This window comes from Ruditapes philippinarum, unplaced genomic scaffold, assembly GCF_026571515.1.
Source record: "Ruditapes philippinarum isolate M1 unplaced genomic scaffold, ASM2657151v2 ctg258_1_1_1_1, whole genome shotgun sequence".
Lineage (NCBI taxonomy): Eukaryota > Metazoa > Mollusca > Bivalvia > Venerida > Veneridae > Ruditapes > Ruditapes philippinarum.
In genome coordinates this window covers 447,835-471,064 of record NW_026855480.1, presented here as the reverse complement: position 1 = coordinate 471,064, position 23,230 = coordinate 447,835, and the positions used below count along the sequence as shown (strand labels likewise).

Below are 23,230 nucleotides of genomic sequence, written 5' to 3'. Positions count from 1 at the left end.
CAGGTTATATCACTATTTATATACGACTGATATATGTAAAAATACAACCGTTTAAATAAAGCCATATAACCTTCCAAGTGTCGGTTATTTATAAACATCAAGTTAATTTAAACATGGATAGTTCATAGGAGTTATTTTGGGTGTTATTCTTAATTTTGTTTTATTTGTTACCAAATGTCTATCTTTCTTATATCAAAGCATACAAGTACTTTATTTAATTAGTTTGTGAACTTTATGAACATGTACATGTTTAAATGGTAAATCAACATTTTCTTCCTTAAAAAGATACACAAATGTTGATTTCAGAATAAGTTTAAACTAAAATCTCAAGTTAAGAGGTTTAAGGTTTCAAGTTTATTACAAAAGATTTTTATCAAGCGATTGACAAAGAAAACTATGTTTTTACATTGTTTTATGTAATTTCGGGTATTTGTAACGATGTTATCTTCATTATATCGTGACTGTAGTAAAACAAGGAAGATGAAATTTAGGTGAAATACCTAGTTCCTCAACCTATAGCGATGCAATATTAACACTGACTAATTGACTCTATGTGTGACGTGAATTAAAATTAGCACAATTATCGGATCGTGTATATTTAAAATAGGGACTTCGGCTCACGTATTATCATAGCAATGGTTATTGATGCAAACATTTATAATATGAATGTCATATCATCATAATATTGAGGATAACTTGAATTACATGTTTATATTAAGGTTTAAACAAAAGCAGGATATTAAAGTGTGTTTTCACCAATTTCTCCAGGATTTGTTAATTTGTTTCTCATTATTTTGACTTTGTTACATTCATGATGTTATGTAACATACTAAAGACAACATCATTACTGTTGAAGGTTTGAAAATAAACGTTATTATTATAAATGATTTAAAATTTGATGTGAAAGTTATTCTGAAACATATATGACAATTTTTTGTCTATATTTTAATAATTATAATACTTTTTTCAGGTTCCTTGGTTAATCTTAAAATTTGTTTGTTTCAATTTGTGTTGAACAACTAATAGCTACTTCGACGTAAATAAATATGCGTAATATGCGTAAGACAAAATCTTACTTAGTCTAATGGTTCAATTTGATTTTTTCCTCATATATATAAATGAATACAAAAATAAAACGTATACACGTACGTGCATATGTACGTCGAATTAGATATAAGGTGTTCAAGAAATCGAAACAAATAAAATTTTAAGGTTAACCAAAGAAACTGCAAAGAGTATTTGTTGTATTTCAGAATAATTATGCAAAATTGAAAATTATTTGTACATTAAGTTCAGGCATTCATATTTTGGATAAGATATTTGTTAAGTGTTGTATGTATTACTTCATTAGATTAATAGTCACTTTTTTCTGTTTCTTTTGTAGTCAATATGAGCGTTTAAAATCATGTCGTAAGACCAAAAGATCAAAGACATAGACCGGAGATGAAAAGACAAAGTTCAACAGATGCGTCTATTCTCTTGCCCATACATTAAATCGCATATAGCTGCCAAGACCGTTGGAAGAGACAACAGTCACCCGTTACTTCAGATCTTCAATGAAAGAGCTTGTTTAATAAGTGTCTAAACAAGAAAATTAAAAAAATTTAATAATCATATTTTGGAAACAAAAATTAACAAGAACAAAGATCAACAAGGCATAGGCAACGTTCACAGGACGCCGAAAAGTTTTAAGTTGCTCAAAGTTATATCTTAATGCATTGAATCTTAAATGGAATATAAATTAATGGGATGTGAACATTTGTTTGTATAGGTAAAGAAAAACGGAAATTGTTAATTTAGTGGTGAGATATGTTTTAAATAAATGCCCGCGATAAAGTGAAAAAGAAATTTTTGGTATTATAAAATTAAAGAATGAAAACCACTGATATGTTGAATTTTACGCTTGACAGGAGATATAATCAGTCTGAAGTGTTAAGAGACAGAGATGGTGGTAGTTTTGACTATGGTCATAACCTTGAAAGTGTTTTACTTGCCGCTATGATATCTACCTTATCCTTTGTCGGAACATTAGGAAATATTCCAGTTCTTATTGTGTTTTGCCGTCGGAAAGATAGGAAAGCTAGTAACACGTTCATAAAAGTTCTTGCTTTCCTTGATTTGTTAGTGTGTGCATTCGTTATGCCTTACACCATTGTTTACGAGTATCATTTAGTGACATCTGATATTGTCTGTAGGATTTTTGAATTTTTGATACATTTTTGCATAGCAGCTTCCAATACAACTCTAGTTGCCATTGCGACTGAACGATATATTGCGGTATGCCAAATCAGCAAACGAATTAATGTAACTACCATCAATCGTGGTGTTTATGGAATACTCTTTATGGGAGTTCTAATCGCAGCTCCATCTATTGGAACATTTGCTGTTGTTAAAGATACGGAGGTGAGAGATGTACCTTGCTCATTTCCACATGAAAATACTAGTGGGTATTTTTGTCATTTTACATACTCAATAATGGGACATGATATAGTAAAAGCATATCAAATACTACAGATGGCGATGTTTTTTATTGTTTTAATAGCAATTATTGTTTTGTATTCAATTATTTATGGAGTTTTATGGAAGAAAACTCAAATAAGAAAGGCTTTAACAAGGCGCCGTGAAAGCAATACACATGGCCAAAGACAAGTCAATCCTATTGTTGAACATGATTCTTTAATTAAAACATATGACACGAGCCAAGAAAAGGAAACGAAAGACGTTTATTGCCAAATAAATTCTACAATATGTAATGACGTCAATAAGTATACATCGACTAATTGTGATAATCACACAGACAAGAAAGTAGAGACCAATGGATTAATAGAACATCCTGTTATCAGTCAAGAACAGTTCAAGTCGCCTCATAGGACCGATTCCAAAGTAACATTCCAAAGCTCATTAGAGAAAATTGAAACGTGTAATAATCTCATTAAAGACGACGATGAACCTGTGCTTTGCCGAAGTGAGTCTGTCAACAAGAAAACACTTCAACCTGAGTTCGGAGTTGTAGAAAAAGTAAAACCTAGGCGCTCATATCATCGGCGAACTGCAAAAATGTTGTTTTTGTGTACTGTGATATACTTCGTTACGTGGCTACCATTTTGGTTTGATATTTTCGGATTGACTAATTCGTTACTCTTACGTTATGTGTTTTTCATTGGAAACGCCACAAATCCGATAGTTTATGGAATTGTGAATAAACAAGTAAGGCGGGCGTTTAAGAATCTATTTTTAGATTGTATGAAGGCGTGGTGCAAGGAAAAAATAACACAAGGGAGACCGTCGACAAATGAAAATGTCTCGTTTTCTGGAACTAGCTTTTAATTTTTTAAATTCTTAAATAATAATTTTGAAACTCTGCTTTCATATTATCTCTGACTTCAACAGAAAATAATTTTACGAATTTTGCTAATAAAGAAATTGCTTTATATTTGCCAAATATATATTTTTGTACAAACAAATCTTCTAAATAAAATTACTATTTTTAATGTGTAATATACAGGTGTTGTTTAAATGTTCCTTACTAAAACGGCTTTGTTTTTAAATTAGATGAGATGTTTTATGATCAAATATCTTTTTCAGGCACACGTTAAATAGCGTCTCATTGTTACGCTAATAGATATCTCATACTAGACCTTTATCTAATTATTGCAATAACGAAACAAATGTTTCATAAGTCCAACGCGTTCAAAATGTGAAAATATAGTTATCAGCTTTCAAGTTTTGACGTCATTCATAATTTATACATAATTTGTTTTGTTATATAAATTTTAATTTGTTTTGTTATATAAATTTAATGTATGATGCACATTATATATAGAAAGTATTTATATCACGAAGTTATACGTCAAACTTGATATTTGAAAGTAAAATACAGCAATGAATAATAAAAATTCAATCATCATTTTCTAACAAATAACCGTTGTTGACACAGTTAGAGAAATAGACTAAATATAGAAATGATTCTAGGCATTTAAAGCATTAAACAGAGAAATGATCAAAACAAAAACTTATACAATTTAAATATAGGTTGTTTCAGTTAAACTGACATAAAACCAACTTAAATTACAAAGTTGCTGTACCCGCATATTTGTATAACATTCAACCAAGCAACAAAGTTTTTCTGCAATGTAAAATGTAATAAATCATTACTATTACATTTTTTGATATAGTTAAAATAATCTCATGTATGGGATTTCTTCATCAATGTTGAAGATATTTGCCTATATATCCTTATTAATGGACTCTATGAAATATTTCTTTAAGATTCATAAACTTAATGTAGTTTTGTGCAAATGAAAAAAAATATTTGGAAGTTTGAGAATTCGAAGTTTGAGAATTTATTTGTTCTTTATTGTAGCAAGAAACATATATTAAAACATTCAGAATGATATATCTTCCATTGTGAATATAAATATCAAAATTAAGTAATTTAAAGAAAGAATGTGATTTATTCATAAAAAGTCGGTCATGAAATATACCACACTGTGATTAGTTGATTTTACCCTTAAAAATTCCTATTTGATAGTCTAACATGTCGACATTAATAGTTATGTAAAAACATGCGAAAATCAATTCACGGCTTTTATTTAATTGCCCTAATTAAACATCAAGATGAATTAACTTAATTTTACTGAAAAGCAAAAAATCAAAACAACATTCCCTAACTGTTACACTGTTGAGAGTAGACAATCTGAATTTAGCTTAAATTCATCACCTGGGGTAATCATTAGATAGGTTTAAATGGAACTGAATGGTTTTTGTATTAAAATGGATCCCAAAAGAATAAGACCTTCTTAGTTAAATACTAGTAATGCACGTAACAGCCAGAAAATAAATTAACCGTGTTCTAAGTCGTGACTCTGGCAGATTTATAGAGTGGAAACTGATTACAAGGGCAGTAAAAGTTATATTTATTCGGAGAAAGAAATAAAAACAAAGCTGTAAAATTACATGATAACTTTGTCTCAGATCATCATATCCATTAGCTGCAATTTATTAACATAATAAATATGTCATTACCGAGATTGTCAGAATAACATGTTATTATGTAAATGTCGCTTAAGTAACATAAATGCGTACAATTATAACAATTTCTATTTTGATCAACATTATGTTATTTAAGAGATGTTCGATGTTGCAACATATGTGTTTTACATAATATTGGGAAACAAAAGTTAAGTTAAAATCCTTTAAGAAGATATAAACTGTATATAAAGAAAATTTGTACTCTGAGATTTGTTGGAGCATGTGCAAGGAAAAAAACTCTCTTTTATTCAAAGCGGATATAAAGCGGATATATAAAATAGTGTTTTTTTTATCTGACACGTAACATGGCTAGGATTTTACTGTCGTATATGTCCATTTAAAAGTTCCTTAATATTTTCTCAAACAATTTGTAATAAATAATTTTCTTATATAAATTCATCGACAGTGACTGTAAAAACCGTTATATCAGTGTCTGTTGTTGTTCCCCTATGCACAATATGTGAAATATGTTAATTAGACACAACACGTGAGTGAACGATTGGCCATGATTTTGTCAAAACATTTTCCCTGTACAAAAATGTCCTCACGTGTTAGTCATATTTTGCCGCTATTTTTGTCTTTCTTTACAATAAGGGTTAAAGTTTGTTTTCCTGTTGCTTTTGTTGTTGTTGGTGTTTTTTTCTTGTTTTTTGTGTTTGTTTTTTGGGTTTTTTTTGGGGGGGGGAGTAAGGCGTACCAACACAGTATAAGTCATATGGCGATTTCACAGCATTATGGTGGAGGAAGAGCTCAGATGACATGCACGTGTGTGCTGCTGAGTAGACCTAGCTACCTGGATAGCTTTCTCACATGAAAACAAATCAGATGACGGCGAATATTGGTATATAGTATTACTTAACCGTTAAATTTTATTTTATATCGTCAGAAGCAAACGAAGAATTTACAGGCTCCTGCTTGATAAGACGGCTACACTTAAACTTCACTCATGCTGCTATCAGTTTGTTTAATACATGAATCAGTGTAAGACTTTTCGATGACGCAAAGTAATAATAATAAATCAAAAAGGGAAATTACAGATGAGTGCAAAACAGGAAGTCTTTACAAAAAGGGAAGAACCTAGTATTCAACTTATGATATCATTTGTTCAAAACATAAAGACATGTCTTAAGCGATGTTGTATTTTATTACAAAGAAGAGTCAAAATCTAAATTGTAGAAACAGAAAATGAAATAATAAATGAAAAATTTACCTGATTAAAACATCTTATTAAAAATTTAATTAAAGCATGGCAACATCATAAGAATCCAATCTGAACTTAAAATTTATCAGCTCATTTACTCTAAAAACTGATGAAAATTATCTGAGTATAATTAAAAATTATCTTATAGTAAGTTAAAAACAAGTTAATTTACCGTGCTCTTAATGAGAACTCCGACCATTGCCCGACTTCGAGTGTAAAATGATAAATTGTTATTAGAAACTGTTTATAGAATTCTAATAAACGCACAACATCATCATATTAAAATCACTGATTAAAAAACAGAACAAAGGACAACGCAGTCACAAAAGAGGGCACCAGAGAGGACACAATGGCATCGAAAGGAAGGGAAGGACATGTAATAAGCGAAATGATAAGAACTAAAAGGGGCAATACGCAATTAAAAGGGCAATATTAACAGCAGTTCGAGATTATATTTTTTTATGTGTTTTTTATTGGAATTTTAAATACGCATTGAAACAAAACAGCGGCATGGCAATTAAGAATGAGTAATATGCTTAACAGGACATTTTATAGACGGGAAGAAAAATAATTATTGACCATGCATTTTTCTTGAGGCCTAATAAAAAACTTGAAACAAAGTGATCCCTCGGAAGCATTAATTACAACAAAATTACAAAAGAATTGCAGACTCGGTTTGATTGAGTCTGTACATGAGGGATAATGAATCAGTGCAACATCCCTTACGACCCCTATCACCGGCTTGAGCGGTACTCAATTCTCAACACTTAATAGTTCTGGCATCAATGATCCCGAAGGACCAGAAAAATATAACAACACTGAAGTGAAGTACTGGGCAACTTTTTACAGCTGCCACACAGCACTTGATCAAAAGTCAAACATGAAATATTTGATTTACTGCTGGTGATATTGGCAAACAACTTTGTAATTTATAGCTCAAGGACGCGTTAGACAGGAACTTCTGTTACCCAGACAGACTGGTAAGACCAATCACGGTTAGAAATTATTGACTTGTTAAAATATTAAAAGGCGTCATCCAATGAAAAACAAAGGATATACTATAAGTCACTTTACTTTGCTGGCATATGAACTTTTGGCGCAAACGACATAGTAAGTTATTTTGTGAGATTTTCAGTTGGCAGATTTCTGACGTCATAAGGAGTCAATTTTATATATTACCTAATCAGTTAGTTTAAAGATGCTCATTTCGTGCAACCGAAAACATTGAAAAAAAAAAATTTGCAAACATTTGTTCAACGGCACATCAATTCAATATTTCATGAAGCAAATAATCATATTTGCAATGGTATTTATCCTCATTTATATCATGTAAGGCTGTGACATTTATTACAATTAGAAGAGCATAAAAATGTTTTTATAATGGACTATAGAAATAAAGAACAATATTCAAATGTTTATATTAAATAACAGCATAAATAGTGAAGAAGAACATATAAAAGTAAATTAATCAATAAAAAAACTAATGAACTTTACAAAGTTATAACGGTTCATTTTAAATTGACATCAGGACTGCATTTCTTAATAACCCCAAGGTGTATCTGAAGTCGTTTAGTTCTAAGAGCAATTTTAGAACTATTTGAAGATACCCAGTTTGGTAAATTTTATTTTTTTAAGTTAAAAAGGGCCATTTTATGTCAGAGTTATGAAATAGATAAATACAGAATCCCTAAAGAAAGCCCAACACGGCAAAATTGAAAATGTTGCAGGCTCGGTTTGATTGAGCCTGTTCATGGACGGTACTGGAAAGTGCAAGTTACCGTCCACGCCCCCTAGCACCGGCTTAAGCAGAATTCAACATTTAAACGTGAAATAGTAAAATTTTGAATTTAGAAACATCCGCAGATGTGTTCATACGGCGGTTATCATGGAACCTTCAATGTGACACTTCCGTGCCATTCCATGAAAAGCGGCGTATGGTCCCCAAGTAATAAAAAGCGTGTGCCCTAAACGAGAAAACAATGGGCGGAACTAAATAAAATGGAATTTTGAAAGGGGATCAGAGGTTATGAAGCCTGCGTATCACAGAAAAGACGTCAAAAAGACAAATTTAAACTTGATATAGACAATTCATTGTGATAACGCTTTGATGTTCAAAACTTCAAGTTAATATCTCTTCAGGTTTCAGAGATAGGACGGGGCAAAGTATCACCGATATAGGCCCCAGTCCCTAAAAACACACAAGAAAAACAAGAAAAGAAAAACAAATATAACTATGTTTAGTAGCGGTATAAAACTCTAATATCTACAACCATGTTAACAAGAAATTCACAAGAAATGCGACGTGTGGGTATTTGCGAAATGATTTAAATGTCAAAGCTATTACAATATTCTCTTTTACCTTTTGCTGAAATGTCTCAATTAGCACTTGGAAATGTTGTTCATCTTTGTAAAATGACGTGTTTTCTTCCCTTGTACATAGCTTTTGACCGTTGTAAATCTTGAGCAACAAAAATGTACTTTGTTAATAACCTCACGAAATAAATTAAATCATAATTTCAGGAAAGGTGTATGTGATCATACAAAACATGCATGCAAGACAGTTGAGCCCATATGGTCACGCAGGGATAAACAATTGCTGCAATTCAATAAAGGCAATCCCTCAGTCACAAAGGTTAAAAATGTATTAAGATTAATATAATGTCCATAATCTATTTCAAAATGAAGTCAAATAAAAATATAAAGACTTGAAGCCTAAGATTGCATTGAAATTTATGTAAACCTAGCTAAACTATAGGCAATTCAAGATCATAATTGATGTAAAAGGATATTTTGTCATAAAATGTGATCAATGTAGTGTAGAGAAACTTAAAGAAATAGTGACAATTTCTTTGACTGGAAGTATATGATGATATTTCACAGAAAGTTACAATTATTCAATGATTATACAGCATGTTTACTAAAAATATATTTTAAAGAATATTTATCAGAGAAAGCTTAAAACAAACGGAAGAGTTAAGTTAATATTGCAATAATTTGTGTAATATTGCAGCCATTTCTGTACGATTTATAATCTGCTTACTTAACTAGTGACAAATTACATGCTTGTCTTGTTGATAGACAAATGTAACGATTGTCATGCATAAAACAAATCCGATATATTATTTAATTGTCAGCATATCGCTTCATTTCGGTCACAAATATTTTATACTTACGAAAGAAAAGATCAATTGATTACTTTATCTCAATGACAAGAATACATAATACTTAGTGATGTTTGACGCAAAAAATATGTGTCCTTTACATTTTAAAGAAATTATTTAAGAGCTGTCTTTAGAATGACTGTAAAAGTTATAATCTAAAATTATCTGTCGAATTTCCTTTACCGAAATCATATATTATATCATATGTAATAACAAAAATATATATGAGCGTTTCATAATATGACTCTCTGACTCGAACCTTTACGTACACAAATTATTAAATCTCATATTTCAAAATTAGAGAAAAAATGGAGTTGATAAAGCTTCAAAGACCTAACTGCAATGAATAAATTACACAAAATTTCAAGGATACGTGTTACAAACGTGATCAGATGGATAAAACAAAGCATTTACTGATTTAAAATAGAAAAAGAGATATCTGACACAAGCTTATAATGAAAAAAAAAACTAAATAAAATATAACAGTAAAATTAACAGTCGAATATGACCATCCTTTTCTTATTATTTGATTTTAAACGAGTAGATATAGATATTTATGTTTATATTTATGATTGAACATTCGCTTATTGTAGCGTTTTGAAATACTCCGTTAATGTAAAAGGAGCTTACTTTTTGGATTAAAAATACCGGAATCAAAGACATTGTTAAAACATGAGGAACATAATTACATTGCCCTTACTCCGAAACAAGAATAAGTGCTATTAACTTGAAGAAAAATGTTATTTACTTGAAAAAAAAAACATTTAAGAGTTAAGCTGCAATGTATCACATGCATTAGTTTTAGTTCAATCAAACTGAATCTATAGGAAAATCAAACTTCTAAATTGATAACCAGTTGTGCGCTTAACATCCTTGGAATCAATTGACAAAGTTCTAATTCGTGACTCTGGTGGATTGAAATGAATAAATCACGAAGGCAGTTTAAGTTGTATTTATCTACCGGACGAAATTAAGCAAACACTTTTAAAATATCCACATTAACTTTGTCTTGATAAAGAAACGAATTTAACCTGAATGAATAAATTGATATATCGTCTTTATTGCGTCTATGCATGTATAACAATTAATCTTGACAACATTATTGTATTTCACTAGGTAATCGATAACATTTTATATCTGGAATATTTTATTGGAAAGATATGATATACATAAGAAGGTTTAAATTAAATATATCCAGATAGTTATTTGTTGGAAATAAGGAATAGCAACAAAATACTGTAATCCATTTCATAGATAAAATGCGAATTTAATTGAATAAATTCTCGTGTCGTACACTAACTTGGATATGGATGGAATTCAAAAACACTTAAGTCCTAATTACGCATTATTAATCTCGAGTTATTTGACAAACAATCAAAGCAAATACTGAAATCATAATTTTCACAAAAGCATCAACAGTTACTAAACGCACCTACCCTTTTAGGTTATTTTGTAATTAATAGTTACTCAGTATGTTGAGTATGTGAAGACTGCATAAAAAATGTAAAGGCTTTATAAGACTTTAGTTTCCAGGCTGCCAATCTAAATCTTCAAAAAACCCATTATTTTGAAAGATAACGCAACAACTTTCCCCACGTTTTAGTCATTATTAGGATTAATGCTCTCCTATTCAGTAGGGCATTATTTACTACAGTGGAACCGACAATGTTAAGTCTTTACTATGCTGATAGTGATCATTAGGAGTGTTATGTATGACAGTGCGACAACTTCTTATTGATAAAAAAGTATAATATATATAATATGCAGTAAAAACAACGCAAGGTTTAAAATAGAACATGTCAACCAAAAAGGAATTATTCATTACTGGGAACACACATTTCATATAGTCATAAAACATTCAAGAATTTACAGTGTGCGAGCTCGAGGAAGTTTCTCATTTTAAAAAAAAAATTGAAAAAAAAAACAATAAAAATATCAAAGAACAGTGATGTCATTTTGATTATATATTATTTATTTTTTTAAATGTTGTTATAAAATGTATTGCCACATACCTCAAAGAAATAAAATAAAAATCAATGTCATACATTTTATTGTTCGTGAAATCAATGAAACATTATAGCAAGCATACCGTATGTGTTAAAATGGAAAGAATTATAAATTAAACCGAGATATCAGTCGGATGAAATAAAGAAAGTTATATTCAAATGTGTTTTTTTTTGTTTGTTATTTAAAGTCATAGTTTGCCCCAGAAACGAATAACATTTGACTTCTTTTGGACATTTAATATACACGTATTATATACTGCGAAGTAGAGACCAATGGATAAGCTTATCCTGTTTAAAGTAAAAAAAAACAGGTAAAGTCGCCTCATCAGTAACATTCCAAGCTTGTTAGAGAAAATTGAAAGTTGTTTTCATCTTATTTAAGACGAAGATGAACCTGTGCTTTGCCGAAGTGAGTCTGAAAACAAGAAAACACTTCAACCTGAGTTCGGAGTTGTAGAAAAAGTAAAACCTAAGTATATCGCTCATATCATCGGCGAACTGCATCAATGTTGTTTTTTTGTACTGTGATATACTTCGTAACGTGGCTACCATTTTGGTTTGATATTTTCGGATTGACTAACTCGTTACTTTTACGTTACACATCCGATTGTTTATGGAATTGTGAATAAACAAGTAAGGCGGGCGTTTAAGAATCTATTTTTAGATTGTATTAAGGCATGGTGCAAGGAAAAAATAACACAAGGGAGACCGTCGACAAATGAAAATGTCTCGTTTTCTGGAACTAGCTTTTAATTTTTATAATTCTTATAATTTTGAAAACTCGGCTGTATCATTTGTATTATCTCTCACTTGAACAAAAAATATACGAATTTTGCTAATAAAGAAATTGCTTTATATTTGCCAAACATATATTTTTGTACAACCAAATCTTCTGAATAAAATTGTTATTTTTAAAGTGTAATATACAGGTGTTGTTTAAATGTTCCTTACTAAAACGGCTTTGTTTTGAAAACGATATTTTTAAATTAGATGAAATGTTTAAATTTATGATCAAATATCTTTTTCAGGCACACGTTAAATAGCGTCTCATTGTTACGCTAATAGATATCTCACACAAGACCTTTAGCTTATTATTGCAATAACGAAACAAATGTTTCGTAAGTCCAACGCGTTCAAAATGTGAAAATATAGTTATCAGCTTTCAAGTTTTGACGTCATTTATAATTTATATACATAATTTGTTTTGTCATATAAATTTAATGTATGATTCACATAATATATAGAAAGTATTTATATCACGAAGTTATACGTCAAACTTGATATTTAAAAGTAAAATACAGCCAACAATAAAAATATAATCATCATTTTGTAACAGATAACCACTGTTGACACAGTTAGAGAAATAGGCTAAATATAGAAATGATTCTACGCATTTAAAGCATTAAACAGAGGAATGATCAAAACAAAACCTTATACAATTTAGATATAGGTTTTTTCATATAAAACCAACTGAAAGCGTTAAATTTAAATTACAAAGTTGCTGTACACGCATATTTGTATAACATATTTATGGAAATATATCTGCAATGTAAAATGTAATAAATCATTACTATAACATTTATTGATATGGTTGAAATAATCTCATGTATGGGATTTCTTAATCAATGTTGAAGATATTTGCCTATATATCCATATTAATAGACTCTGTGAAATATTTTTAAAACATTTCTTTTTTAAATTCATAAACTTAATGTAGTTTGTATATAAATGAAAAAAATATTTGGAAGTTTGAGAGTTTGAAGTTTTCCGAATTTATTTTTTCTTAATTGTAGCAAGAAACAGATATTAAAAACATTCATAATGATATATCTTCCATTGTGAATATAAATAACAAAATTAAGTAATTTAAAGAAAGAATGTGATTTATTCACCAAAAGTCGGTCATGAAATATACCACACTGTGATTAGTTAATTTTACACGTATAAATATTTATCCTGAAAAATTCCTATTTGATAGTATATCATGTCGACATTAATGGTTATGTAAAAACGTGCGGAAATGAATTCGAGACCTTTAGTTAAATGCCCTTATTAAACAGCAGCAAGATGAATTAACTTTATTTTACTGAAAAGCAAAAAATCAAAGCAACATTCCCTAACTGTATCACTGTTGAGAGTAGACAATCTGAATTTAGCTTAAATTCATCACCTGGGGGAATCATTAGATAGGTTTAAATGGAACTGAATGGTTTTTGTATTAAAATGGATCCCAAAGGAATAAGACCTTCTAAGTTAAATACTAGTAATGCACGTAACGGCCAGAAAAATCTATTAACCGTGTTCTAAGTCGTGACTCTGACAGATTTATAGATGGGAAAACTGATCACAAGGGCAGTAAAAGTTATATTTATTTGGAGAAAGAAGTAAAAACAAAGCTGTAAAATAACATGATATCTTTGTCTCAGGTCATTAAATCCATTAGCTGCAATTTATAAACGTAATAAATCTGTCATTACCGAGATTGTAAGAATAAATATTTTTTCTGTTAATATGTCGCTTATATTACACAAATACGAACATTTATCACAATTTTTACTTTGGTCAACATTAATTAATTTAAGAGATGTTTTATGTTGCAACATATGTTTGTTTTCATAAAATTGGGAAACAAAAGAGCATTTAAGATATAAACTGTATATAAAGATTTGTTGGAGCTCGCGCAAGGAAATTATCTCTATAATTCAAAGCAGATAGGTAGAAAATAGTGTATTTTTATATCGAACAGGTAACACGGCTAGGTATTTAGTGTCGTATATTTAGGTCCAAAAGTTCTTTAATATTTTCTCAAACAAGTTTGTAATAAATATTATTTTTTATATAAATTCCTCGACAGTGACTGTAAAATCGGTTATATCAGTATATCTTGTTCCCATATGTACTATGTGTGAACGTTGTTTATTAGACACAACACGTGAGTGAACGATTGGCCATTATTTTGTCAAAACATCTTCCCTGTTCAAAAACTGTCGTCACGTGTAAGTCATATGATACTGCTATTTTTTGTACATACTTTTTAATAAGATTAAATGTTTGTTTTTGTTTTAATATTGTTTTTGTTGTTGCTGTTTTTTGGTTGGGGTGGGCGGCGGTGGGGTAAGGTTGTACGGCGTACCAACACAGTACAAGTCATATGGCGGATTCACAGCTTTATGGCGGAGGAAGATCTCAGGTGACATGCACAAATGCGCGCCTGAATAACCCTACCGACGTTCCGTAAACTACCTGGATAGCTTTCCCACATGAAAAAAGAATCCATAGACGGCAAATATTGATATACAATATTAATATACTTAATTTTAAATTTCATTTTATTTCGTAAGTAGCAAACGAATAATTTACAAGGTCCTGCTTGATAAGACGCCTAAACCTAAATCATGCTAAAGAACTATAACGTTATCAGTATGATTAATACATGAATCAGTGTAAGACTTGTCGATGACGCAAAGAAATGATTGTAAATCAAATAGGGAAATTCCAGATGAATGCAAGACTGGAAGTCTTTACAAAAATGGAAAACCCCGATATTCAAATTATTATTTCATTTGTTCAAAGCATAAAGATAAATATTTGCATGTCTTTTAGCGATTTTGAATTTTATTACAAGAAGAGTCAAAATCAATATCTAAATTATTGAAACAGAAAAAAAACAATAAACCTATAATATTTAATAAATGAAAAGTTTACCTGATTAAAGCATCTTATCAAAATCTTAAATAGAGCATGACAACTCCATGAGTTGAAATTTATCAGCTCATTTAATCTAAAAAGTGATTAAAATTATCTTGAAGAATTAGTGACTATTTCTTTCGAATATAATGGCATTGTCTTTGTCAAGAAAAAATGATTTTTAACAACCAGAAGAATATGATGATAGTTCAAGGAAAACAAATAACAATCATTGAGTGATTCAACAGGATGTTTTTACAAAGGACTTTTCACCAGAGAAAGCTTAATGCGAATAGAAGAGTTAACTTAATATTGCAATATTGTAATCATTTCTGTACGATTTATAATCCGCTTACTGCAAATTCATGTCTTAACAAGTGACAAATTACCTTCTTGTCTTTTTAATACAGTAAAAGTTATATTTACTTAGCGAACGAATTAAAGCAAACTTTTAAAAAAAACAACATTAAATTTGCTTTAAAGTTAGAAACAAACTGAACCTGCATTAATATAAAAAACACTATAAAGTTAGAGTAGATCAACAATTAAAAAACTTAAGAGAAATAAAAATGCATTTCAACAGTATAATGTGCCCTTAAAAAGGGTGAGTATGACTGTCGTAAGAATTATGATTTGTTACTGAATTTGCACAGCGTATTGGCATAATTTGTAATAAAAGATAGTTCAAATAAGTAACTGATAGTGAAACATAACTCCTTTCGGGAAAGCTGTAACTTTTCATAAATCAAGATTTCAATTAAACCTTGTTTTACAAATGTTAACAAAACGTGATGAATGTAGGAGAAGCAATCTGAATCTGGCTGTGATTAAACAGCCTACTGTACCACTCGAATGCAATTGTGTGAAACTAAAATATTTCTGTAATTAAACGGTAATCCTATAGGATTCCGCTTGATAAAGTGTTTACCAGTTATGATCGTAATGTTTTGCAAACTAAAATGCATAAGCTAACAATAGATCTTTTATTATGGGTAAGGCGTGCTAGAATTTTGTACAGACATATTTTTTGTAAAGCAAGCCGCCATTATGTTTCAATTCGTTGATAATTAAATCCTTTTAAGCGATTTTCACAAAAATGTGCGTTTTAATTGGCGTAAATATTTGATGAACATTATTGATCTAAATAAAACAATTTTTATTCTTGGTTTATATTTGATTTATATACAAAAGGAATAAAGGTGTCATTCCACAATAAATAGGTTTTTAACAATCAAAATACAAACACAAAAACAAACTTAATTCTTTGATGACATTCGCAAATACATAAAATAAACATTAAACGTTTTTACCGATAAGACTTGTTTCTTGTACTGTTTCTGGATACATTAGTAATGTCATCTACATGCCGATATTTTAATTTAATAGTAACTTTCAACATACTATTATTATATTTGGCAGAACAATGCAAGACTTCAATATATGATGGGAAACAGAACTAGATTTAAATCCTCGATTATTTAAGTCGCCTGTTGTTCACATTTTTATACTGCTCGTTTACGCGTTTACGGAAGGTTCAATATTATACTTTGCAATCAATATACGTTATAATTAACCATTGCCAGAAATCATTTTGATAGTAATAGTCCTCTTGATTATAGAATTCTGCGATATGTTCAGTTTATTTAATAAGCTTCACCCATTTCATTATATCTCGTTCTCATTAACAACAATGTGTGAATGCCGACTAAGATTTCCCTCCATAATTGGCCATTAATTTGGTAGAAAGCTTTTGCTTGTAGTAAGTTTGATGAGGACAGTTTAATGTGAGAATTTTCGTAGATCATTATATGTCTGTTTAACGTGGTTGGTTCGGAAAAATAAGAGCTTAATTGGTTACGGCAGAAAAATAATAAATCATTTTGCTGGTTTGAACTCCCTATTCAGTAGTTAAGCATCGCCGCAAACAGGCGTAAAACAAAAACAAAAATGGGCCAAAGACAGAAAGGCATGGGTTGAATTTGTATACCAAATATCATGAGGTTGTGATGTTACTAAAGTTTTCTACCATTGGCCATTGATTTACCAAATATCAAGAGGAGGCTGTTATAAGAAGTTGCCGAGAAAACTGTTACGCAAATTTTCTACCATTAATTTTGAAAATTTAACTAAGTCGGTAAATGGGATGTAGATGAGCAACAGACCTAAGACCGAATCCCACCGCCCGACATTCATCATACTATAACCTGGGTTTGCACCTGTGCAACCCGGACAAAATAGCTAGCTCATATCCGTTTGTTTCTTAAATCTAAGTTCAGCGTTTATCTTCCTCTAACTTACTTGATTTTGTATTCCTCTCTAACCAATACAATCTTCTCAAAATTGTGCCATGGTTACATTTTCATGAATGTAAACCATTGAAACTTAAAATAAAAAAATATTTTCTTTATTAATTTAACATAAAAGTGGCACGGCTATGCAAAACAGGTATCTTGTCAATGTACAATTATAGTTTTCACAGAGAATTAAGAATTAATCAAACATGTAGATATATCTCATTGCGAAACAATATAATCACTAGACTGAAAGGCTAACTAAATTAAATGTCATTTCGGTCAAAACATATTTTGAAAGATGCTGTTGTTTGAACATATATCAGATTCTGCTCGTTATTAAACCAGAACCTAGAAATTTCTCCATATTCCCATTTTTTCTCCAAGTGACATTGTAATACGCTCGCTCATTTGTCACAAATTTCGGGTTATTTCTTTAAAATTGAAACTTAAAGTGTGATAATTGGCAAATACATCATAACTCACATTAATTCTAAAATACTTTACTTTTGTACAGACACATAACACATTTCTAAGCATTAAATTTATAGGCAAAATGTACTCTTATCATCATGTCCTACGTTATGTTTACTTTTTACCAATAAGATGCAGTCTTCCTTCCAGACCCATAATGTTTTCTCGCTATGTAGACGAAATATTCACTCCCATTACTTCTGACCGTTGACACTGTTAAATATTAATAATAATAATAAGCCAGCATGCCTTTTTAGAGGTTATGTATCAAAATTGCACCGTTTTTATGAAATTGTAACAAGTTTCTTATTAAAAAGTATCAAAGGAAATATTTAATTAATACTGAAAAAACTGAGGTCATCATTAACTTCATCAAGAACTCACGACCAAATAACCATTTCAGAATGATACTTCTCTATCAATATGAAAGGTGAATTAAGTTAGTCCTTATACACAAGTGGTCACGTGGTCGCCAAACAAGTGATTGAATGTAACGATAGGCATTAACTTATGATATTGATTGTTAAATGCCCATTTTGCCTCAGAAATTTTTATCATTTTTATTTCTAAAACCCTTTAACTTTTGGTATATTGTTACAGTTTCCAAAACACATACTCATTTGCAATATACTTGAACTTTCTTTTGCATCTCTAGAACTGTTGGCAATTGATATAATTATAGTTAAGTCGTATTTTTTAGGGTAGTCAAAATACTATCAGTTGTAAAACATCTGACAAGCACTTAATCTATAATTTAAATATTATCAAACAAATGCGTGACAATTAAACAAATGAGGATTTCTGAGGCATACTGTGCCTTAAAGAAATCACCATATTTAACCGTATTTAAAAAGCATTGAATTTCCTTCATACACAGATCACATAGTCAACGCATGAAAACATCCCCAAGTTGATCAGGCTCTAAAAATAAACAGATATGTGATGTAACAGGACAGGTGGATTTTAGTGCAATTCTTTTGGCCCACTTATAAGAACCCTTTTATAGAATAAAAGAATAGTACAGATAAAAAATTTCCCAAAGGGCAATTATGCAAGGTTTTTTTTCAAGGTCAAATTTTTTTTGGGGTTAAGAGAAAAAATGTTAGATTAAAATGATATTTCCCAGAAAAAAAAAGAAAATTTAAAAAACTTTCAATTTTATAAATTTTAAAATTGAAACAAGGAAAAACGGGAGCCCTTTAAGGTAAAGCCCGGATTAAAATTTTTAAAGACTAATCCCGAAATTGTCACTAATTAGTTAACAAGGTATTTTTGAAAGAGACAGAAGATTTTTCAATTCTCTGAAAATTTTTTATTCTTTTTTTTTGTCAAAATATGGTACGAAAAAAAATCTGTAAAATAGGACATTAAATCGACTAAAACTATATAATTTCAAGGACGCAATGAAACGAGAATATTGTTAGAATTGTAACATTGAAAATTAGTATTTTATCAACAATCTATTTTTACTGTAAAAAAACAATTATATCAACATTCTAACAAAAAACCAAGGAATTCAACTTTTCGGTGCTATTGACATACAATATCGCAGTTTCTTTTGAAAATAATCAAGGGAACGTTTGTCGGGACAAGCCAGCCAACGATAAACAAATCAAGTATAGCTAATATTGACTTGCTACGTGAAAATTTTTGTATGCTGATAATGACAAAACTTGAACTAGTTCTACACTAACGGGTACATAGCTATCAATAGAACACTATTTCATAAACATTAGAAATAATAACTAAGTTGTTGTCATATCGTTCAAGACATATTTAGAGTAGATAGGTTTCTTATTTAGAGCACATACATTCTTTAATCGGGGACAATAATCTTCTCTTGGCTTTGAAAAGCATGTACTGTCACGTTGGCGTCGCCGTAAATGATAGTGTGGTCCATTGTTACAATTAATCTGTGTCCTTTATTTTGAACTTTTTTAAGATCCACTTATCTTTAAATGGTATTTTTGTATCATTCTAAAACACAGTCAGTAAATCAGATCTGATCTGTCTAGCTGACAAAATATTCTCATATATTCAAAGTAGTCACTTCCATTTTTTTTTATTTAACTGTCAATGGTAAAGAATATAGATCTGTAACATAAATTGTTTTTTCTAGTGTTTGCAACAGAGAAACAACATCAAAGAAATAATACAATTGAATTGTTTTTTACTTTTTGTCCCCACATTATATGCATTAAACGAATAAATAATGTTTTTGTTAGCATATAAAATCTCTATTAAAGTCAATATTTGTTTTTCTTCCTGTTAATATAAAATTATAAAAATTAAAACAACAGGAAAAAATTTCAAACAAAAAAAAACAAAACACGATTTTTCAACATGAAACCCCTTTTATTTTTAAATTTAGTTAACAAAAAAATAAATAAAAAAGTTTTCCTAACTTGGTAAAGAACTTTCTGAAAAAGTTTTTTACTTACAACTTTCCCAAAAACAATTATTAATTTTTCCCATGAATGGGTTGTCCCCCTTGTGAACAAGTTTGCTTCTGTTAAAGAACCTGTAACTGTGGACTAGATTTCTAAAAGGTGTTTATTGTAGCCTTAAAGTACATTAATGTTCTGTACATATCACATGATGAAATAGCCTCATTTCAGGTATTTAACTGGCAAAAATTTTAATCGAGATATGAAAAGAATTGTTGTAAATTTGTACTCCATCTTACTGCCCCATCCATTCGTGATGCTCCTAAATAAGTATGTACTCGTCTCCAGCTAAGTGTCTTATAATATAAAAGGATCTTCCTTATCGTAGTACACATTTGAATCTTTAAATAACCTTGGAGGGAAACACACTTGCATCAGATGTCAATGCCAATGATCAAGGTTTTTGTGTTTATACAAGAACCTTGTCAAATGTCCATTATACGATAAATTATAAAGCATTTTTTTCGATTCCCAACACACCCTGTCTATTAGTCAAATAAATCATTTTTACAAACAGTTTATATTAAAGTTATATTTACTTACTATAAAACCCGTTCAAATTAAATATAAATAAATATATTTGTCCCTGAACGAATTTCAATAGAAATTAGAACAGAAGGTTATGTCCTAAAAGTTGACATTTCATGCAGATATGTTTCGCATTTTTCCAATTATGTAATCATTCGAACGAACAAAGAAATCGATATCATTGCTGATCTTAATGATCTTGTGATAGCTGATTTACTTTGTTCATAAAGGGAAGTACCATCATGATTAAATACCCCTGGTTCTTTTTTCAACGACATAAGAGACTATATCCATTATGACTTTAAAAGTCATGTTTTATCATCTGAAATAACATAATGTTTGTAAATTGTACATTATGTCAATTCAGCTCCTGCGAAGCCTTCGGTGCTAGTTGATTGTTGGATTGTTGATGTTAAAAAGCATGTCCAATTATTCATTATACAAATTGCAAATTTGATCAGCTCCTTTGTGTTTTATTTAAACATGTTATTTTGTGTGTTGGCGAATTTCTTTGATATTCACGATGATAGTTATAACATTTAATTTTCAATACGCATCAGAACAGACTCTATCAAACCAAGTCTGCAATTTTCATGTAATGTTTCTATCATTATTGCTTCCGAGAGATCATACTTTATCAATTTTGTTCCGTGTGTTACAGTAAAATCTTCCAAGTGAAATCTTCTTCTTTAATTGCAAGGGTTATACTTCACAACAGCAGGTGTCAAGTGCCGTGTGGCAGCTGTAAAAAGTTGCCCCGTACTTCACTTCAGTGTTGTTATATTTTTCTGGTCCTTCGGGATCGTTGATGCCAGCACTATTTAGTGTTGAGGATTGAGTACCGCTCAAACCGGTGCTAGGGGGCGTGAGGGATGTTGCACTCATTCATTATCCCTCATGTACATACTCAATCAAACCGAGTCTGCAATTAACTTGTAATTTTGTTGTGATTAATGCTTCCGAGGGATCACTTTGTTTCCAGATTTTTATACTTCACAACAGCAGGTGTCAAGTGCCAATGACAGCTGTAAAAAGTTGCCCCGTACTTCACTTTAGTGTTGTTATATTTTTCTGGTCCTTCGGGATCATTGATTGCAGCACTATTAAGTGTTGAGAATTGAGTACCGCTCAAGCCGGTGCTAGGGGGCGTGAGTGATGTTGCACTCATTCATTATCCCTCATGTACAGACCCAATCAAACCGAGTCTGCAATTCTCTTGTTATTTTATTGTGATAAAGGGATCACTTTGTTTCCAGATTTTTATGTCCTAGAAGGATTTTTTTATTAACCGAGAGATAAGTCAGAAGCCTTGCAGAAAAATATATGTAAGTAAGTTTCTATTTCTTTAAAAGGGTACGATTGTCGTTGAAGGTATAGTTTGATGCTGATTTTGCATAGCATATTTGTTTACTTTGTAATAAAAAGAGTCAAAGTCAATGTTTAGGAAACTTAATTAAACAAAAAACGAATATATGTCTGTATCAAAGAACATTCCTTTTAGATTTTTATAGTTCAATTTAAACCGTGTTCAATCTGAGGGTGATTCTGTAGCAAAATTTGTAATAAAAGAGAGTTCAAATTCAATGTGTAAGATATTAAACTTTTATCTTTTAGAAAAGTGGAAATCTCTTAAGTTTCAACCTGGTTTTAACTAAATTCAGCGTCAAAAATGTAAGAGAAGTCAATTCATATTTTGCTGTTACAGTAATAACTAATAAGTCAGCTCACTGAATGAAGTAATGTGACATAAAAAGTATTTCCGTAATTAAACGATAATCCCATAGGGATTGACTTATAAGCAGTATAAGCTTATGCACTTAATGTCCTGCAAATCAATTAATCATATTTTCCGAATCGTGACTGAGATGGATTTATATAGAGGATTTAATGACGAAGAGTGTAAATGTTATATTAATTTTGTTGAAAGGGAGACGTAAAACAATGTATAAGATATCATTATTCGCCATTACTTTGGACAACAAATGCATTAGCTTAGGTTTTAGAAACGAAATGAATTGATATTCGTATAGTAATTGTTGTTAGTATTTCAATATATTCATTTGTAAAATATAATTGACTTTATATTATACATTTATTCCACTTTTTCTATTTTAACCGATTTCTCTTATAAAATGAGCATTGTATCTTCATTTAACCGATAATCATTACTTTGATCTTTTTAAAAATTTTAAAATTCTAAATTTATTTTTGGCGCATATTTGTTTGTATTCAAAATGAATAAATGAATAAACAGTTCTTTCACAATTATTATGCAAACAAACAAATAACGCCGGTTCCTTGTTTAAGGTCACAAATGCATAACGTTATCAGAAAATTGTCACAAATTGTACTAGTTTCATGTATACCTTTTAGACATCTTGTTACGGCTTTCTGTCTGATCTAA

At 30.1% G+C, this 23,230-nt stretch overlaps 2 protein-coding genes across 3 annotated transcripts in view; one reads left to right on the top strand and one right to left on the bottom strand.

Annotated features, from left to right (window-relative positions):
• LOC132743505 (12S rRNA N4-methylcytidine methyltransferase-like) overlaps window positions 1-23,230 on the bottom strand; it is a 408,080-nt gene that overhangs the window by 308,353 nt on the left and 76,497 nt on the right. The gene's annotated exons all lie outside the window — the stretch shown is intronic.
• Window positions 529-3,511, top strand: LOC132743503 (octopamine receptor-like). The gene is made up of 2 exons (XM_060732029.1): window positions 529-856; window positions 1,385-3,511. Exon 2 carries the CDS (start codon window positions 1,873-1,875, stop codon window positions 3,325-3,327), a length of 1,455 nt encoding a protein of 484 aa, XP_060588012.1. The 5' UTR covers window positions 529-856; window positions 1,385-1,872; the 3' UTR covers window positions 3,328-3,511.

Excerpts from the sequence above, each read along its gene's own strand:
- LOC132743503 (XM_060732029.1), top strand. The coding sequence starts at position 1,873 with ATGAAAACCACTGATATGTTGAATTTTACGCTTGACAGGAGATATAAT.